At 39.9% G+C, this 17,467-nt stretch overlaps 3 protein-coding genes and 1 long non-coding RNA gene across 14 annotated transcripts in view; 2 read left to right on the top strand and 2 right to left on the bottom strand.

Moving 5' to 3' along the window:
* Positions 1–197: 197 nt before the first annotated feature.
* Positions 198–1,433, top strand: LOC145736155 (chitobiosyldiphosphodolichol beta-mannosyltransferase-like). Its single transcript, XM_081990430.1, has 3 exons — positions 198–729; positions 1,179–1,239; positions 1,303–1,433. Exons 1-3 carry the CDS (start codon positions 434–436, stop codon positions 1,309–1,311), a joined length of 366 nt encoding a protein of 121 aa, XP_081846556.1. The 5' UTR covers positions 198–433; the 3' UTR covers positions 1,312–1,433.
* Positions 1,434–1,785: 352 nt separating this feature from the next.
* LOC145736143 (uncharacterized) lies at positions 1,786–11,023 on the top strand. 3 transcript variants are annotated; one of them, XM_081990397.1, is made up of 12 exons: positions 1,786–1,920; positions 1,979–2,217; positions 2,273–2,494; positions 2,547–2,680; positions 2,731–3,012; positions 6,067–6,303; positions 6,357–6,499; positions 6,549–6,841; positions 9,927–10,064; positions 10,112–10,278; positions 10,368–10,558; positions 10,610–11,023. In XM_081990397.1, exons 1-12 carry the CDS (start codon positions 1,794–1,796, stop codon positions 10,984–10,986), a joined length of 2,550 nt encoding a protein of 849 aa, XP_081846523.1. In that variant the 5' UTR covers positions 1,786–1,793; the 3' UTR covers positions 10,987–11,023. The 3 variants fall into 3 exon arrangements, with proteins under 3 accessions (XP_081846523.1, XP_081846522.1, XP_081846521.1); XM_081990396.1 differs by having other exon boundaries at positions 6,561–6,841; positions 10,368–11,023; XM_081990395.1 differs by having other exon boundaries at positions 10,368–11,023.
* Positions 2,682–8,694, bottom strand: LOC145736158 (uncharacterized). The gene is made up of 2 exons (XR_014179840.1): positions 7,807–8,694; positions 2,682–2,991 (listed from the first exon to the last, which is right to left on the bottom strand). It is a non-coding gene; the product is annotated as an uncharacterized LOC145736158 (long non-coding RNA).
* A 124-nt stretch (positions 11,024–11,147) lies between the features above and the next one.
* The window catches only part of cin (Molybdenum cofactor synthesis protein cinnamon), a 28,979-nt gene continuing 22,659 nt past the window's right edge, over positions 11,148–17,467 (bottom strand). For 5 of the 9 annotated variants that reach the window (XM_081990410.1, XM_081990409.1, XM_081990408.1 and 2 more), the window contains 9 exons: positions 16,130–16,423; positions 15,357–15,565; positions 13,756–14,047; positions 13,528–13,696; positions 12,186–12,302; positions 11,975–12,133; positions 11,689–11,850; positions 11,459–11,633; positions 11,148–11,405 (listed from right to left, as the gene is read on the bottom strand). In XM_081990410.1, coding sequence (XP_081846536.1) covers positions 11,190–11,405; positions 11,459–11,633; positions 11,689–11,850; positions 11,975–12,133; positions 12,186–12,302; positions 13,528–13,696; positions 13,756–14,047; positions 15,357–15,565; positions 16,130–16,423 — 1,793 coding nt within the window. In that variant the 3' untranslated portion in view covers positions 11,148–11,189. The remainder of the gene's footprint in view (positions 11,406–11,458; positions 11,634–11,688; positions 11,851–11,974; positions 12,134–12,185; positions 12,303–13,527; positions 13,697–13,755; positions 14,048–15,356; positions 15,566–16,129; positions 16,424–17,467) is intronic. The other 4 variants (XM_081990415.1, XM_081990414.1, XM_081990413.1 and 1 more) reach the window with 1 other exon arrangement.

The raw sequence follows: 17,467 nt of genomic DNA, 5'->3' as shown, positions 1-17,467 counted from the left end.
TTTTTTTTTGCCATAGACAGGTAAGTAGGCTCCAAATGTTTCGAAACGTATTTGTATAACTTAATTATAGTAAGTCATTCCCAAGGGCGGTAAATTAAGACCTTCGACAAGAAGCTTCAAAACTTTCAACTATCATACTGATTTTAAAATATTTAATTAAAAAAATATATAAAAAAAAAATTTTCCTTTACGGTGTTGCATCCAGCGTTACTTAACACCTCAATGATCTTGGACGCCTGTCAACCAACTTGGTGTTATCCTTCTCTCTCTCTCAGCGCGTTGAACAAAGACGCTGTCACTGATGTCAAACAAACGTCACAACAATGTAAACATTCACTCCTAACCTCACTTTTTCTAGCCAAAACTTCTGGTGTTCTCAATTTTGTTTATTTTAAATACTTACAGGATATTAGTGTAGTTTTCCATCGTTGAAATGACCGACCAGACCAAAAACGTGTGTACCGTGGTTCTGGGTGATATAGGGCGTAGCCCCAGAATGCAATACCACACCCTGTTCTTAGGTGAAAAGGGTCATTGTAGGCTACGGGGACACCAGCCCTATGGAACAACTAAAACAATCGCCCAGCGTTTACTACCACTGAGACTGCTCAACTATGCCTTTAAAACGATTTTCCAGGCTTTGAATTTGTTGTTTTTGCTGTTCAGCATTAGGACTCCCCAGGTTTTGATGGTCCAAAACCCGCCTGCTATACCAAGTTTAGTTTGCTGGTAAGTGGTCTGAATAAAAATACCTGTAATAGGACCTTCTGCACGTTTAACGAGTTGTGTGGGTTGTTGCCAGATTGCTAGTTGACCATTTGCAGTTTTTGTTGTTGACTAAAAACTGCTTACAGAGAGACAAAAAAAATACCTCAATATTGTCTAAAAATGTTCTTCAAAATTCTGTGCAATTTTGCCAATTTTTTATTTTGGTCCAGGAGGGTTCCAATGCACAGCAAAGTAGGTACATATTTATGACCTTAAATTAGGGGAAATAAATACAAAAAAGGCATTTCAAAATTTTTTATTTATTATCAATATTAGGGGTCTTTTTTTGTGTGAGTTGTATTTGTGTTTTTCATATTTTCGGTAACCGAAAATGTTTAACAATTCAGTGAATACCGAACAGATGTTTCATGTAATTCATACAGAAAGTTGCTGCTTACCGTACTTTGCAGTTTTCCCATCAAGAAAATAACACACACACACAGTTCAGAATCACTAGCCTGCACAATTCAAGTAAAGTATTAAACCACACTGATTTAATTTTTAGGCTTTTATTTATATTTTGCTTTTTTCCAGCTTAATTAACCTCACTCTTGTCAAATCGGTAAACAAGCACTGTCAGTGTCAAATGTCAATCAATATGTTTCTGTCCTTTTCTATCATTAAAAACGCACTGATGCCATGTTGCCGAATGTTCTCGGATAGACAAAAAACAATTTTCATTTTCAGCTTCATCTATGGGTAGCAAAAATAAAAATTGTAGTTTTTTAAAAATTCTCTATTTCGGAACTGTACAATATTGTCTGGCTTAACAAAAACACACCGGTAATCTGGAATGTTCAAGCTGGCAACCGCGTAAATTCCAATCTGCCGTCATGAGATTGCGATTGGTTAAAAAAAAAAAAACACTGTCATCTGTTTTTTTTACTCGGGCTTCTTTGGGTGACAAGGTGGAACGTCAAAACTGACAGGTTATGTCCTTTTAGGATTTTTGTTTGTTTCCATTGAAATTCCCACTCACTTTAATCGGTAAACTAAATGGTCGTAGGGAAATTAGCGGAGTGGAAATGTCCCTAAACAGGGTACAAAAATTGCTTTTTTCCGAATACTGCGATTTCGAGGACCTGGTGTTGATCGAAAGCCCTTTCGCCCAAACCACAAAAGACGGCCGGGGATTGAGGCAAGTGCATCTAGGTCTGTTTTGCTAGCAATTCTAAAACGGCCACCAGTCTAAGTCAAAGTCAATTAACAGGTTTGACCCCATCGAAACTGATTCTAGCCGCCGACGTTTTGCCCGCGATTTCCTTGGAAAATGTGCTTTACAATCCGCTGGTCGATCCGGAAATTGAAACTTTCGAACTGATCGCAATCTATCCGGTCGAGTGCGTCAATTTGAGCGTGTACCGGAAGCGGAAGAGGCAAGCGCTCAAAGCCCGTTTTTGCAACAACCGAGTGCTCTACTTTGAACTTGGAGGGTTCGAGAAACGCGGCGTTAGTGCCTTTCTGTCACCGTAAGTTTTTACACACAAAACCGTTTGGCCTGCAGATGTTCTGGAACTTGTGGTGCGAGAAAGTCAAGTTTTTGTGTCCCGACAATTCGGGCACGTCCAGGTCGGAAACTTCGGTAGCCACCTCAACAACCGGAAGCAGCTTATACCTAATTGATAAACGGGTGGTCACTTTAAATGGCATCCGCCAGTTGTGGTGCAAATTTGGACCTTCAAACTTCCAAATTGATTCCAGTTTGATCCACAAATCCCCCACTCAGGTTAACCTTAATCAACTTTTAAAATTTCCTCCTTCAAAAGTACATATAGTAGAGTCTGGTCAGTAAATGGATGGACAAGTACATTTACCTTGGACAGGACTTCCAGCAACCCCCTCTAGACTATACACCAAACGTAAACTTCCCCCAACTAAACCAGTTTGTGAAACCCAAACAAAAACTCTTAAAGTAACCCTTTCCTTGCGTTTACTACCCTAAATTAACTGTAAACAATGCAGAAAACGCCAAGAACACCCCACTTTAGCCGATCAAAGACAACTGACAGTGGGTGACAGTATTCAAGTGAACCGGTTCGGGTCTGGAGTGTTGGAGGGCTGCCACGCCGGGCTTTATTTGACTTTTGACGATTACGCAGTACCCAGACAGAGTTCCACATGTTTGGACAGCGGTGAAGCATCTACGACGATCAATTGGCACTCTATGGACTTTGAAGATTTGGCCGAAACTGCTGTGGTCATGTGGGAGTATTACGGAATGAGCTGTTTGAAGAAACAACGCAAGTACGTACAAGTTTGACGTCACGATGACGTAATTTAACAGAATCTTAGTTACGTCATCGTGACATCAAAATCTCGCGTTCTATATGTTTGACATCGAAACTACAAAAATGTTGTTAGACCACGTGATTTGTCATTTGCAGCAAAATGATCAATCACCTGACAAAGCGCAGCTCACTCTGATTTAATCAAAATCCAAGGCACTCTATATAAATAATACACAATTAGAGTTCGGATTTCTAGAAACTTTGATATTTATTTTTTTCTGTTGTTAATTTAGATTTTTTGTGCTTAATTGCTACTATTTTTGGTTTGGTTTCATTTTGTATCGGTTAATTTACAATTGCAATTGCTCTATTGAGATATTGAAGGCTTCTGAGAGAGGATTTTTCAGATTTTCCAATTTTTTCCGGAAACTTTCTGAAAAATGTTGTTTATACCTAACCTCAACACTTTTCAAAATAAAACAAATTTTTCAAAAAAATATTTAAATTTATCCCTTCTTTGGACATTATATTCCCGGTCTAAAAGCTTTAATCTTTCGGTAGCGTGACATTTCTGCTCTATATGGTATACAGGGTGTTCAAAAGACAACTTCAAGGGCTATAAATTGGTATATTGAACCACCCTGTAACTGTCAAAATAACCGAGTTATTGACAATACAATGGAGTAGTTTACAGGGTGATTCAATGAATTTTTAACATCCATAAAAATACTCCTCAGTATACAGGGTGTCCCAAATTTGAGCAACAAACCAAACTTATAATTTTTTATTCGATTTTTGGAATCTACGTCAAATTCTAGGCCTACTTGATGTAAAATGTTTGTATCGCTATTCAATTGTTTTTGCTCCTACAGCCTACTTTGACCACCCTCCTCGAAAGCAGAAATTTCCAATTTGAGCGAAATTTTGGTGCACTTTCCCAGAAAATTGTCCATAACTCGCTTATTTCAAACACCCTGTATAAACACACCGGAAAACAAAAGAAAGCTAATGAACGGGGCTATCACGTGACGTTGAGCGGGCACGGCTAAGTTGCCCCGTTTAGCCGCTAGAGGGCGTCAAAGTTGACTGTCGTTTTTGGCAGTTTTTGCTCAATATCTCAGGAACGTTTCAGGTTAGAGGTCTGAAATTTTCACCACAAAATGCACCTCGATGGGATGCAACTTTTACCTTCTATACACTTTTTTGGTACCACGCACCGTTTGACCTTGAAAAATAAAAAACTGGAATTGTCAAGAATTTTTAAGGGTGGTACCTTCTGATTTTTTTCAGAATTTTTTTTTTTTTCAAAATTAATTTCAACTGCTTAAATACCTTCAGGTAAATAGTACAAAAGTGACTTAAAGTGTCATTTGTCAAAATGTCATTTTGCAAGGGTGAAGTGTCAAAATTGACATAATTTCAAGGCCATCTTCGAAACGGTGCCAGTTAGCTCAAAATGGACGTCAGATTTGTGTTCCTCAGGTTCAAATTAGTTAAAAAATCACTTTGATTAAGGAAAATCCAAAATGGTCGCCGTTAGTATAGTAGGGCCAAAAAATTCCCAATTTAGATTGAAATTCCGTGCACTTTTCAAGAAAATCGTCCATAACTCGCTTATTTCAAACACCCTGTATAAACACACCGGAAAACAAAAGAAAGCTAATGAACGTGGCTATCACGTGACGTTGAGCGGACACGGATAAGTTGCTCCGTTTAGCCGCTAGAGGGCGTCAAAGTTGACTGTCGTTTTTGGCAGTTTTTGCTCAATATCTCAGGAACGTTTCAGGTTAGAGGTCTGAAATTTTCACCACCAAAGCAGCTCTATGGGATGCAACTTTTACCTTCTATACACTTTTTTGGTACCACGCACCGTTTGACCTTGAAAAATAAAAAACTAGAATTGTCAAGAATTTTTAAGGGTGGTACCTTCTGATTTTTTCCAAAAAATTTTTTTTTTTCAAAATTATCCTCAACTGCTTAAATACCTTCAGGTAACTAGTACAAAAGTGACGTAAAGTGTCATTTGTCAAAATGTCATTTTGCAAGGCTGCCACGCCCTAAAGTGTCAAAATTGACATAAATTCAAGGCCACCTCCGAAACGGTGCCAGTTAGAGCAAAATGGACGTCAGATTTGTATTCCCCAGGTTCAAATTAGTTCAAAAAATCACTTTGATTAAGGAAAATCCAAAATGGTCGCCGTTAGTATAGTAGGCCCAAAAAATCCCTAATTTGGATTAAAATTCCGTGCACTTTTCCATAAAATCGTCCATAACTCGCTTAGTTGAAACACCCTGTATAAACACGCCGGAAAACAAAAGAAAGCTAATAAACGGGGCCATCACGTGACGTTGAGCGGGCACGGCTTAGTTGCCCCGTTTAGCCGCTAGAGGGCGTCAAAGTTGACTCTCGTTTTTTGCAAAATTAAATACTAGAATTGTCAAGAAATTTCAAGTGAACATTTTTTTTTGGAATTTTCCGGAAAAATACCGAAAATTTTCAGGAAAAATTCCCATAAATTTAATTAACAGTTTAAAAGCCTCCAAAAGTTTCTAGAACCGTTTACAAGGTTCCAAATGGCTTTAAAGCAGTCCACAACCTTCAAAATGCTCCTAAAGCAGTCTAGGAAGCTTTCAAAACACTACAGAAAGTCCAAAATGCTTCTAAAACAGTCGGAAACTTTCCAAAACAATCTAGAAGCTTCCAAACGAGGAAAAAACAGTCTAGAAGCTTCCAAAAAAATTCTAGAACCTTCTAAGAATATCCAAATGTCTCTAAAGCATTCCAGAACCTTCAAAATGGTCCTAAAGTAGTCTGGAAGCTTCCAAAACGCTACAGAAAGTACAAAATGCTTCTAAAACAGTTGGAAACTTTCCAAAAAGATTCTAGAACCTTCTAAGACTTTCAAAATGCTTCTAAAGCATTCCAGAACCTTCAATATGCTCTTTAAACTGTCCAAATGATTTTCAAGCAATTTTTGACTCTATTCGTAATCAGTTAGGTCAGAATGGGCTGTGTGACGTCACTTGACAGTGCATCACGTGATGTTTAGGGGATTTGAAATGTAAATAGATCCAGACATCGTAGAAGATACGGTTTTGCTCCGCAACCGTTATTCTTGTACGGTTTGGGGCCTTGGCCGGTAAGCAAGGGCGACCGAACCTCCCTTCACCTGAAACGGGCCCTGTCCCACGTCAATCTAAGCCCCGGACACTTTGGACTGCCGGTATCCAAGCGCCAACTCCTGGCCACCGTGTCCTGTCCCGTACTGATCGACGACGAAAACCGAAGCAAAACGAACAACATCACGTGAGTTTCCCTGAAACGAGTGAAGGGGGCGCTGAGTGTTTGGGGGGTTGCAGTAACGCCCCAAAAAAGCCTGCCGTGCTCTTCTGGACCCCCGGCTACTGGTACAGACCGATTTCCGCCAAGGAGGCGTACAAAGAGTTGCAAAAACATTTGAAGAAAATCAGAAAATTGCACGAAGTGCGCTCAAAGTACAAAAGTAGGGAAAAAAACATTTTGACTGGCCCTGGAATAAATTTTTGAATTAGTGACCTGTTTAGGTAGAAGAAGGTTTTTGAAACGGTTCAGTCAGCAGAGAAACGACTCTGACGAGGAGGTGGAGGAGGAGAAAAGACGCAGAAAACGCTCTTTTCTCGCCAGCATGCTGGGAGTCAAATTGGAGCAGGAAATTGCTTTGGGGGAGGAAAAGCAACCGGGAGAATCGGCTTTCCAGTATCTGAAACGAATGCTAACGATCGATATTCGGATCACCGTATGGGAGTTTGATTCTACCACTCTGGCCCATCAACTCACCATGCTGGATAGGGAGTTGTTTTTGAAGGTTTAAGAGCACTATAAGCTAGATTTGGGCAATTTAACTGTAAACTTTACAGTTAAATTGCCTAAATACTTAAACAAGCTTGGTTTGATTTACTCACATGCATCCAACGAAAAATCTGCAATTTCTTGGTAACGTGCTTAAAATAAACGCCAGTCCAACCGATTACCACACCACAGTAACCACTTTATACACAATTTAACAGAAAAACCTTAGTTTTAAAGCACAAACATCACTTAAACCCAGGGGACGCCAAAAAAAGTAAACAAACAATAATTAAGGTTATGTCATGGGGGAATGTCAGATGTCAAATTGAAAACGTCACTTGCTTGCAGCGTTGCCGGTTTGTGTCACACATTTGATTAAATTTTCTTGAAAATCAAGTGGTTCAGGCAATTTAGGTGAGGGATGACGAGGGTCTCATTTAGGCAATTTTAAAGTTAATTAAAAATAGCAAGCAACTTGCGTGTACCACCGTAAATCACGTGACCTAAACACAAGCAAGTGATTAAGGATCACGTGACGCTTTTATTTACATTCGATTTGAGGCTCTGCACCAAAAAATTGAAAAAACCTATTTTTTTCTAACTAAACAAGGCTGAGTGTGGTTTTGAGTGTGAGATTTTGCACTAAATTTGTCACAAGTTTACTTAAACAAAGGTGTCTAGCAAACAGAGGGGCCTAATTCTTGAAAGCAGGGAACGGAAATCTCAGGAGAAGTGTTGATAGAATGTGACAGAAGAAGCTGACAATATCGGGCCTCTGTCACATTCTATAGGCCTTTCTTTTGATAACTCTCTTCCCTTGTTTCAATAGGCATCCTGGGCATAAGGCCGATTGCTCGGACATTTTTAAGGGCACTATAAGCTAGAATTGGGCAATTTAACTGTAAACTTTACAGTTAAATTGCCTAAATACTTAAATAAGTCAGTGTAGCCCACTATTAAAGCTTGGTTTGATTTACTCACATGCATCCAACGAAAAATCTGCAATTTCTTGGTAACGAGCTTAAAAAAAACGACAGTCCAACCAATTAGCACCACAATAACCACTTTACAGACACAATTTAACAGAAAAACCTTAGTTTTAAAGCACAAACATCACTTAAACCCAGGGGACGCCAAAAAAAGTAAACAAACAATAATTAAGGTTATGTCATGGGGGAATGTCAGATGTCAAATTGAAAACGACACTTGCTTGCAGCGTTGCCGGTTTGTGTCACACATTTGATTTTCTTAAAAATGACCAAACACTCTACTAAATTCACGAATCAAGTGGTTCAGGCAATTTAGGCGAGGGATGACGAGGGTCTCATTTAGGCAATTTTAGAGTTAATTAAAAATAGCAAGCAACTTGCGTGTACCACCGTAAATCACGTGACCTAAACACAAGCAAGTGATTAAGGATCACGTGACGCTTTTATTTACATTCGATTTGACGCTCTGCACCAAAAAATTGAAAAAACCTAATTTTTTCTTATTAAACAAGGCTGAGTGTGGTTTTGAGTGTGAGATTTTGCACTAAATTTGTCACAAGTTTACTTAAACAAAGGTGTCTAGCAAACAGAGGGGCCTAATTCTTGAAAGCAGGGAACGAAAATCTCAGGAGAAGTGTTGATAGAATGTGACAGAAGAAGCTGACAATATCGGGCCTCTGTCACATTCTATAGGCCTTTCTTTTGATAACTCTCTTCCCTCGTTTCAAGAATACGCATTCTGGGCATAAGGCCGATTGCTCGGACATTTTTAAGGGCACTATAAGCTAGATTTGGGCAATTTAACTGTAAACTTTACAGTTAAATTGCCTAAATACTTAAATAAGTCAGTGTAGCCCAGTATTAAAGCTTGGTTTGATTTACTCACATGCATCCAACGAAAAATCTGCAATTTCTTGGTAACGAGCTTAAAAAAACGCCAGTCCAACCAATTAGCACCACAGTAACCACTTTATACACAATTTAACAGAAAAACCTTAGTTTTAAAGCACAAACATCACTTAAACCCAGGGGACGCCAAAAAAAATAAACAAACAATAATTAAGGTTATGTCATGGGGGAATGTCAGATGTCAAATTGAAAACGTCACTTGCTTGCAGCGTTGCCGGTTTGTGTCACACATTTGATTTTCTTAAAAATGACCAAACACTACAAAATTCACGAATCAAGTGGTTCAGGCAATTTAGGCGAGGGATGACGAGGGTCTCATTTAGGCAATTTTAAAGTTAATTAAAAATAGCAAGCAACTTGCGTGTACCACCGTAAATCACGTGACCTAAACACAAGCAAGTGATTAAGGATCACGTGACGCTGTTATTTACATTCGATTTGACGCTCTGTACCAAAAAATTGAAAAAACCTATTTTTTTCTAACTAAACAAGGCTGAGTGTGGTTTTGAGTGTGAGATTTTGCACTAAATTTGACACAACTTTACTTAAACAAAGGCGTCTAGCAAACAGAGGGGCCTAATTCTTGAAAGCAGGGAACGGAAATCTCAGGAGAAGTGTTGATAGAATGTGACAGAAAAAGCTGACAATATCGGGTTTCTGTCACATTCTATAGGCCTTTCTTTTGATAACTCTCTTCCCTCGTTTCAAGAATACGCATCCTGGGCATAAGGCCGATTGCTCAGACATTTTTAAGGGCACTATAAGCTAGATTTGGGCAATTTAACTGTAAACTTTACAGTTAAATTGCCTAAATACTTAAATAAGTCAGTGTAGCCCACTATTAAAGCTTGGTTTGATTTACTCACATGCATCCAACGAAAAATCTGCAATTTTTTGGTAACCAGCTTTAAAAAACGCCAGTCCAACCGATTACCACACCACAGTAACCACTTTATACACAATTTAACAGAAAAACGTTGGTTTTAAAGCACAAACATCACTTAAACCCAGGGGACGCCAAAAAAAATAAACAAACAATAATTAAGGTTATGTCATGGGGAATGTCAGATGTCAAATTGAAAACGTCACTTGCTTGCAGCGTTGCCGGTTTGTGTCACACGTTTGATTAAATTTTCTTGAAAATGACCAAACATTCTACTAAATTCACGAATCAAAACCTAATTTAAGGAGTTGTTTTTGAAGGTGACGTCAGGGGAGTTGGGCCACGTGACGTGGCAACGGAGCGTCAAAAACGCTCCCAACGTTGCCGCGATGATCGCCTTTTCCTTCAGAATTAACTGTTTGATCGCCAGCGAAATTTTGAGAAACGATTCGGAAAGAGTGAGTTGCTTTAAGCGGTAATCAGCAATTTCTGAAGGGAATGTTAGGTTAGGGCAAGACTGATAGCCCGGTTCATTAATGTGGCCAATAAGTGTCACAGATTGGGCAATTTCCACTCGTGCAGGTCAGTATTAGGGGGTTTACAGAGTCCCTCCGTTTACAGACTCGCCAAAACCTGGGCCTATGTACGAAAAAAGCATTCTTCTAAATATGAGTAAGTTGAAAACCTTTAAAAAAAAAAATAAATTAAAAAAAAAATTAAATTAAAAAATTTTAAAATTACAAACAAAACTTAAATTGTAGGGCTTTTGAGTTCCTTTGCCGTTTGTACCGTGACCCAAGAATGCCTTCGTACCAAAAAACGTTTTACGTCTACTCCCAAAGTCCTCCGTACATGCCTTACTTAGGTCACTTGATAGCCAAATTGCTGGACAAAATCCCTCAATACAAGATACAAACTTTGCAACGTCCACCCTCAAAACAGTGGAGTTTTTGTAATTTCCCCCCTTCTGGGCTTCACTCTTGTATTAACGAATCACTTCCAGGCACAACCAGGTCGATTAAAACCATCCCAGACAGTTCCCCTCCAACCTTATTAGCCAAAATCCTGAACGTTTTCTCCCGAGACGATCCGCATCGCGGTCAAGGCGATGCGCAACCAGAGATTGTCAAGAAGAAACGCTCGAAACCTGTCAAATTCAAGGGGCTGTACGAGTATTTTGGTCCTTTGGAGTGGGACAGTGAGGGACGCAGGGCGAATCTTGAGGCCGGCGTCGATTTACTGGAAAAATCTCAACTGGGAGCTGTCGGTTACGATTTTCCTGGCGATCACATGGCCCGGGAGTTTTTGCTCAAAGCCCGACATTTCGACGATCGGGATAATTTCGTCAATTCCTTGTGCTTGGAATTGCCTTTTTCCTGATTGTTTTAGAAGTAAAACTGTCTAAGATAAGCAAAAAGTTGTTTTTCTACCCCAAAAACTGTGTTCCCCACTAGTAATGAAAAATACGGTCACATATAGTACTACCGCTAGAGAACAGATGGCGACTACAACTTAAAGGAAACTGTAAAAAAACTCATTCACCATTTGTCAAGATTTCTGTATTATCCCACTTTTTACAAAAATCATCCTAAAGTTATTAAAGGCCCAAACAAAAGCACTGGCCTAGCTTGACCCTGTTTCAACTCAGTTTGTCCGGATACGAGCAGCAGCCCGTTGGCGTGCACCAAACTGTTCAAACGGCTACTAATTTGATTGCCCGTCGAACTGGCCCTTAACTCCTGGCTAACTTTGACCCGCACGTATTCGGGTCGTTGATCGTTATTGGTGACGTCATGATCCTGCAACAAACCAATATTCTTTCGCGTTCTGGTAAAAAACAAAAAACACGCACCAAAATCGCGGAAACAGTGGGCCAGTAGTGGAAAGTCCGGTCCTGTTCCATGCGTTTAAGAGCGGGAATGACCAGTAAAATGGTGGTGACGCAACAGGAGACTGGATTACCCGGAAGGGCAAAAATGGCTTTAGATTTCCCCTTGTACGTCAATGTGGAAAACACCGTAGGCTTCCTAAATGTCACTTAAGTGATATTAGGTCAGCTGGTCATAATTGAGGCTTAATCACCCTGGTTTCATATTAAGACGACCCACCAGTATTTGAGCTTGAAAGTCTTCCAGCAAAACTTGTTTGAGCAGATCGTACTCCCCCATTGACACTCCCCCAGAGGAAATTATGACGTCGTTCCCTTCAAAAGCTTCCTCTAAAGTGGTTTTGACACTGTCTGGACTGAAAACGCTCAAATCGATAAATCAGGTCGCCTATGGATGGCAACTGTCACAAAAAACGGCTGTCAATCCAAACCGAGAACCACAGCCAACTATACGTTATAAAATGTACATCAACCGCTTACTTGTCTCTGGCTATGCCGCACGCCTGCGCCTTATAACCGTGCGCGTTTAAAAGGGCTAACAAAGTGATTTTGTTGCTGTCGTATACGAGGCCTTTCCCTAAAGGCTCTTTGCAGTCGACCAGCTCGTTTCCGGTTGAAATTATCCCTATACTTGGCCTCCTAAGGTTGACTCAATTATTGAGAGACTGCTCCACCGTAAGGTATCACCTACTTGGTCACTTTAACTCGAGGGATTCCCAGCATGGCCAAAACTCCCATACAGGCTGGAGTAATCAGAGTGTGCCTGTTTAGTACGGTAGTGTCAGCTGCGATGTCACTCCCCACTTCCCTAATATATTCAGTAAAAAACATTTTTTTTTCTTTCCAAATTCGTTTATTAGTGCTTAGAATGATAGTTATTAAAGTAATTTATGATTTAAGCAACTAAAATTTAGAGAAAGTTGAGTTTTGTGTAAAAAAAGGAAATCTTGACAAATGGTGAATGAAACGAATAAAAATTACACGAAAAACAGAGCGCTGTACATTCGGGGTAGCAACTTTGAGTGAACGCTAACAGATGGCGCCACTCGCGCAATACTGGGCGACATGCCTTGCATGTATCATTCACCATGTGTCAAGATTTCCGTATTATACATAAAATTCAACTTTTTTTAAACAAACTGTCAAATGACAGGTTTTTACCAAAAATGTCAAATAAGCAAGTTGGTCTACGTGGAAGCTTTCAAAAAACACTTGATTGTGTCAAATTGGAAATTCGGTTACTGTGACAGACCGTAGCTCGGTTATTTTGACAGGTACGTCAAAAAGTCATATAACTGAATTTGTAGCCCAGAGTGTCCTCTACAAACTGTCAGATGACGGATTTTTACCAAAAGTGTCAAATAAGCGAGTTGGTCCACGTGGAAGCTTTCAAAAAAAAAACATTTGATTGTCAAATTGGAAATTCTGTTACTTTGACAGACCGCAACTCGGTTATTTTGACAGGTACGTCAAAATGTTATATAACTGAAGTTTAATTTTGTGTATAAAAAAGGAAATCTTGACAAATGGTGAATGAACCGAATAAAATTACGAAAAACAGAGCGCTGTACATTAGGGGTAGCAATTTTGAGTGAACACGAACAGATGGCGCCACTCACGCAAAACTGTGGGCGACATGCCCTGCAACTATCATTCACCATGTGTCAAGATTTCCGTATTATACATAAAATTCAACTTTTTTTAAACAAACTGTCAAATGACAGGTTTTTACCAAAAATGTCAAATAAGCAAGTTGGTCTACGTGGAAGCTTTCAAAAAACACTTGATTGTGTCAAATTGGAAATTCGGTTACTGTGACAGACCGTAGCTCGGTTATTTTGACAGGTACGTCAAAAAGTCATATAACTGAATTTGTAGCCCAGAGTGTCCTCTACAAACTGTCAAATGACGGATTTTTACCAAAAGTGTCAAATAAGCGAGTTATTCCACGTGGAAGCTTTCAAAATACTAATAAGTTAGAGTTATGGCATTCCTACTTTTTTAATAAAAAAAAACAAAAAAAAAAAACAAACCTAATGTCCTGTCCAGGTTTGGGGTCTTTAGAAATAAAAACCACCTCCTCTTCTTGACCATTTGCGGACGCTTTAACCAGTCGGGTGTCCTCCACTTGAACTACGGCGTCCGCGCCAGATGGCACCACCGCTCCAGTAGAAATTCTCACCGCGTGACCGGGCTGCAAATCTGTGACGTCACGTGCGAGTGACAATCAACCAAACCGCCATTCCGCTGCAATTACAAACCTGGAACGTCAACCGGACCCCCCGCAGACGCCACCGCTCTGACCGAACGTTCTCCAGGTCCGTCCGCAGATCGGACGGCGTAGCCGTCCTTGATCGAAGCCCTGAAAGATGGGACAGGTCGAGGTGCCTTGATTTCTTCGGCCAGAACCCTGGAAAGAGCGTCCTCGATGGGGATTGTTTCGGTTTCCTGGCGTATTGCCACGCAATCCAGGATTATTGTTAGCGCTTCCGAAACCTCCAACATCGGATAAGGGGACTGTCTGAGTCTGGACGTTCCGGCCGCAATTTTAACCTGACAATAAGCTTTAGAGTGTAAAAAGAGTCACGTGACCTTTAAAATGCGTCACGTGACCATTTGCACGTTATAAGGAGTCGGGTGACTGTTCAAATAATACTTTGACATCTACAACAGTCACGTGACCTTTTTAACTGAGTTACGGACTGTCAAAGTAACAGAATTTCCAATTTGACACAATCGAGTGTTTTTTTGAGAGCTTCTACGTGGACCAACTCGCTTATTTGACACTTTTGGTAAAAATCTGTCATTTGACAGTTTGTTTAAAAAAAAGTTGAATTTTATGTATAATACGGAAATCTTGACACGTGGTGAATGATACTTGCAAGGCATGTCGCCCAGTATTGCGTGAGTGGCGCCATCTGTTCGCGTTCACTCAAAGTTGCTCCCCCTAATGTACAGCGCTCTGTTTTTCTAAATTTTTATTCGGTTCATTCACCATTTGTCAAGATTTCTTTTTTTTTTTACAAAAAATTCAACTTCAGTTATATAACATTTTGACGTACCTGTCGAAATAACCGAGTTGCGGTCTGTCAAAGTAACAGAATTTCCAATTTTGCGCAATCAAGTGTTTTTTTGAAAACTTCCACTTGGACCAACTCGCTTATTTGTCACTTTTGGTAAAAATCTGTCATCTGACAGTTTGTAGACGCCACTCTGGGCTACAAATTCAGTTATGTGACATTTTGATGTAAATGTCAAAATACCCGAGTTACGGACTGTCAAAGTAACCGAATTTCCAATTTGACACAATCAAGTGTTTTTTTGAAAGCTTCCACGTGGACCAACTCGCTTATTTGTCACTTTTGGTAAAAATCTGTCATCTGACAGTTTGTAGAGGACACTCTGGGCTACAAATTCAGTTATGTGACATTTTGATGTAAATGTCAAAATAACCGAGTTACGAACTGTTAAAGTAACCGAATTTCCAATTTGACACAATCGAGTGTTTTTTCGAAAGCTTCCACGTGGACCAACTCGCTTATTTGACACTTTTGGTAAAAACTTGTCATTTGACAGTTTGTTTAAAAAAAAGTTGAATTTTATGTATAATACGGAAATCTTGACACATGGTGAATGATGCTTGCAAGGCATATCGCCCCCAGTTTTCCGTGAGTGGCGCCATCTGTTCGCGTTCACTCAAAGTCGCTACCCCTAATGTACAGCGCTCTGTTTTTCGAAATGTTTGGTTCATTCACCATTTGTCAAGATTTCTTTTTTTTTACACAAAATTCAACTTTTTCCAAATTTCAACTGCTTAGAATCGTAAATTACTTTAATAGCTATCAAACACAAGATAACTCACCTTGCTTCTGGACCGGTGCTGTAAAACTGCATGATCTGTAGCGATCGAAGCCCGGTCATCCCTTACGAGGGCCACGGCGTGCGGTAGGGCGTTTCGAACGAACCCGAAACATTCCAGGGCCGCCTTGGCGCTTCCAGGAAAATTCAGGATGATCGTTTTTTGTTTTATTCCACAAACCGACCGGGATAACATGGCCATATCGGTTAAGGCTGTAAATAAACAGTTGATTGCAAGTTGTGAGTGAAAAATCATATAACTCACGCAAATAACCTCAAGTTTTGATTTTAAACCGTAAAAATGCATCTAAACCTCAAAAAACTCAATTTCCACAATACAAACAAACGCAAACTGTCACCGCCATATTGGAATTTTTGACAAGCACCTTCTACACTTTCTAGCATAGTAGGCGGTGACTGAACGCAATTCTGATACAAACCACCGCCTACTTTACTAGAAACTATAGCTTGCTCTGTCTAACACATATCCGGATCAGGAATGAACCTTTTCTTTCTTTTCAAATGAAATTTTCGGTAAAACTACACGCTGTTATGACAGCAATTTAACGTTTTTCATGCGTTAACTCCCTAATTATTAATGTTTGCGATAACTCTCTTTTAAGGTATTTAAAGAGAATTTGACGGGCTACACAGTGGTCAAAACTAGACCTTTGTAACTGTCAAAATGGCGGATTTACGAGCTGTCAAAGTTAAGATAACAAAGTTGGCGTTCCCCATGCGATAACTCCCTAATTGGTATTAACACCAGTGACGTACCCAAACTTTTGCTAATCAGTGCGTAAGCCAATCCGGGCGCTTCCTTGTCGATGACGCGTCTAGTGGCCTCGGGAGTGACGTCACTAGAGGCAAAACCGGTACCGCCCACGGTGATCAGCACGTCACACGACCCAGCAGAGGCCACCTCGTCCAAAACGTCGCTAATCTGCCGCAAATCGTCGGGCACAATTCTCCGAAAAGCGACTTGACTTTGGGGGAAAGCAGTTTTGATCGTTTCTTCCAGTTTCGGTCCTGCCGAATCCATTTCCGGATATTCCGAACACGTGGTACTCACTGGAATATCGAAAATACACTCAAAATGCAAAACAAAATAAAGCCAAGATCCTGTCAAACATTTTGACGTTTAAACGACTCGCCTAACTGTCATAGTAACCGACTTATGATCTGTTAAAGTTTGACAGCAGTCAAAACCTTCCAGGGCCGGTATCTCAGTTATTTGGGAGTTTTTCAAAAAAATTCTAAGAAAACAAAATAAAGCCAAGATCCTGTCAAACATTTTGACGTTTAAACGACCCGCCTAACTGTCATAGTGACCGAGTTATGATCTGTCAAAGTTTGACAGCAGTCAAAACCTTCCAGGGCCGGTATCTCAGTTATTTGGGAATTTTTCAAAAAAATTCTAAGAAAACAAAATAAAGCCAAGATCCTGTCAAACATTTTGACGTTTAAACGACCCGCCTAACTGTCATAGTGACCGAGTTATGATCTGTCAAAGTTTGACAGCAGTCAAAACCTTCCAGGGCCGGTATCTCAGTTATTTGGGAGTTTTTCAAAAAAATTCTAAGAAAACAAAAGAAAGCCAAGATCCTGTCAAACATTTTGACGTTTAAACGACTCGCCTAACTGTCATAGTAACCGAGTTATGATCTGTCAAAGTTTGACAGCAGTCGAAACCTTCCAGGGCCGGTATCTCGGTTATTTGGGAATTTTTAAAAAAATTACTAAGAAAACAAAATAAAGCCAAGATCCTGTCAAACATTTTGACGTTTAAACGACTCGCCTAACTGTCACAGTAACCGAGTTAAGGGCTGACAAAGTTTGACAGCAGTCAAAACCTTCCAGGGCCGGTATCTCAGTTATTTGGGAGTTTTTCAAAAAAATTCTAAGAAAACAAAAGAAAGTTAAGGTTCTGTCAAACATTTTGACGTTTAAACGACTCGCGTAACTGTCATAGTAACCGAGTTATGATCTGTCAAAGTTTGACAGCAGTCAAAACCTTCCAGGGCCGGTATCTCGGTTATTTGGGAATTTTTCAAAAAATTTCTAAGAAAACAAAATAAAGCCAAGATCCTGTCAAACATTTTGACGTTTAAACGA

Source organism: Ips typographus, linkage group LG12, assembly GCF_016097725.1.
Source record: "Ips typographus isolate SLU linkage group LG12, UJ_Ityp_2.0, whole genome shotgun sequence".
Lineage (NCBI taxonomy): Eukaryota > Metazoa > Arthropoda > Insecta > Coleoptera > Curculionidae > Ips > Ips typographus.
This window is presented reverse-complemented; position numbering and strand designations above follow the sequence as displayed.

What these genes read in the sequence shown, in the direction of transcription:
- LOC145736143 (XM_081990395.1), top strand. Translation starts at nt 1,794, where the DNA reads ATGTCCCTAAACAGGGTACAAAAATTGCTTTTTTCCGAATACTGCGAT. An exon ending in TGTTTGAAGAAACAACGCAA is followed by an intron (nt 3,013 to 6,066) that starts GTACGTACAAGT and finishes AAATGTAAATAG; the next exon opens with ATCCAGACATCGTAGAAGAT. An exon ending in AGCAAAACGAACAACATCAC is followed by an intron (nt 6,304 to 6,356) that starts GTGAGTTTCCCT and finishes GGGGGGTTGCAG; the next exon opens with TAACGCCCCAAAAAAGCCTG.
- LOC145736155 (XM_081990430.1), top strand. Translation starts at nt 434, where the DNA reads ATGACCGACCAGACCAAAAACGTGTGTACCGTGGTTCTGGGTGATATA. An exon ending in ATACCAAGTTTAGTTTGCTG is followed by an intron (nt 730 to 1,178) that starts GTAAGTGGTCTG and finishes CGTACTTTGCAG; the next exon opens with TTTTCCCATCAAGAAAATAA.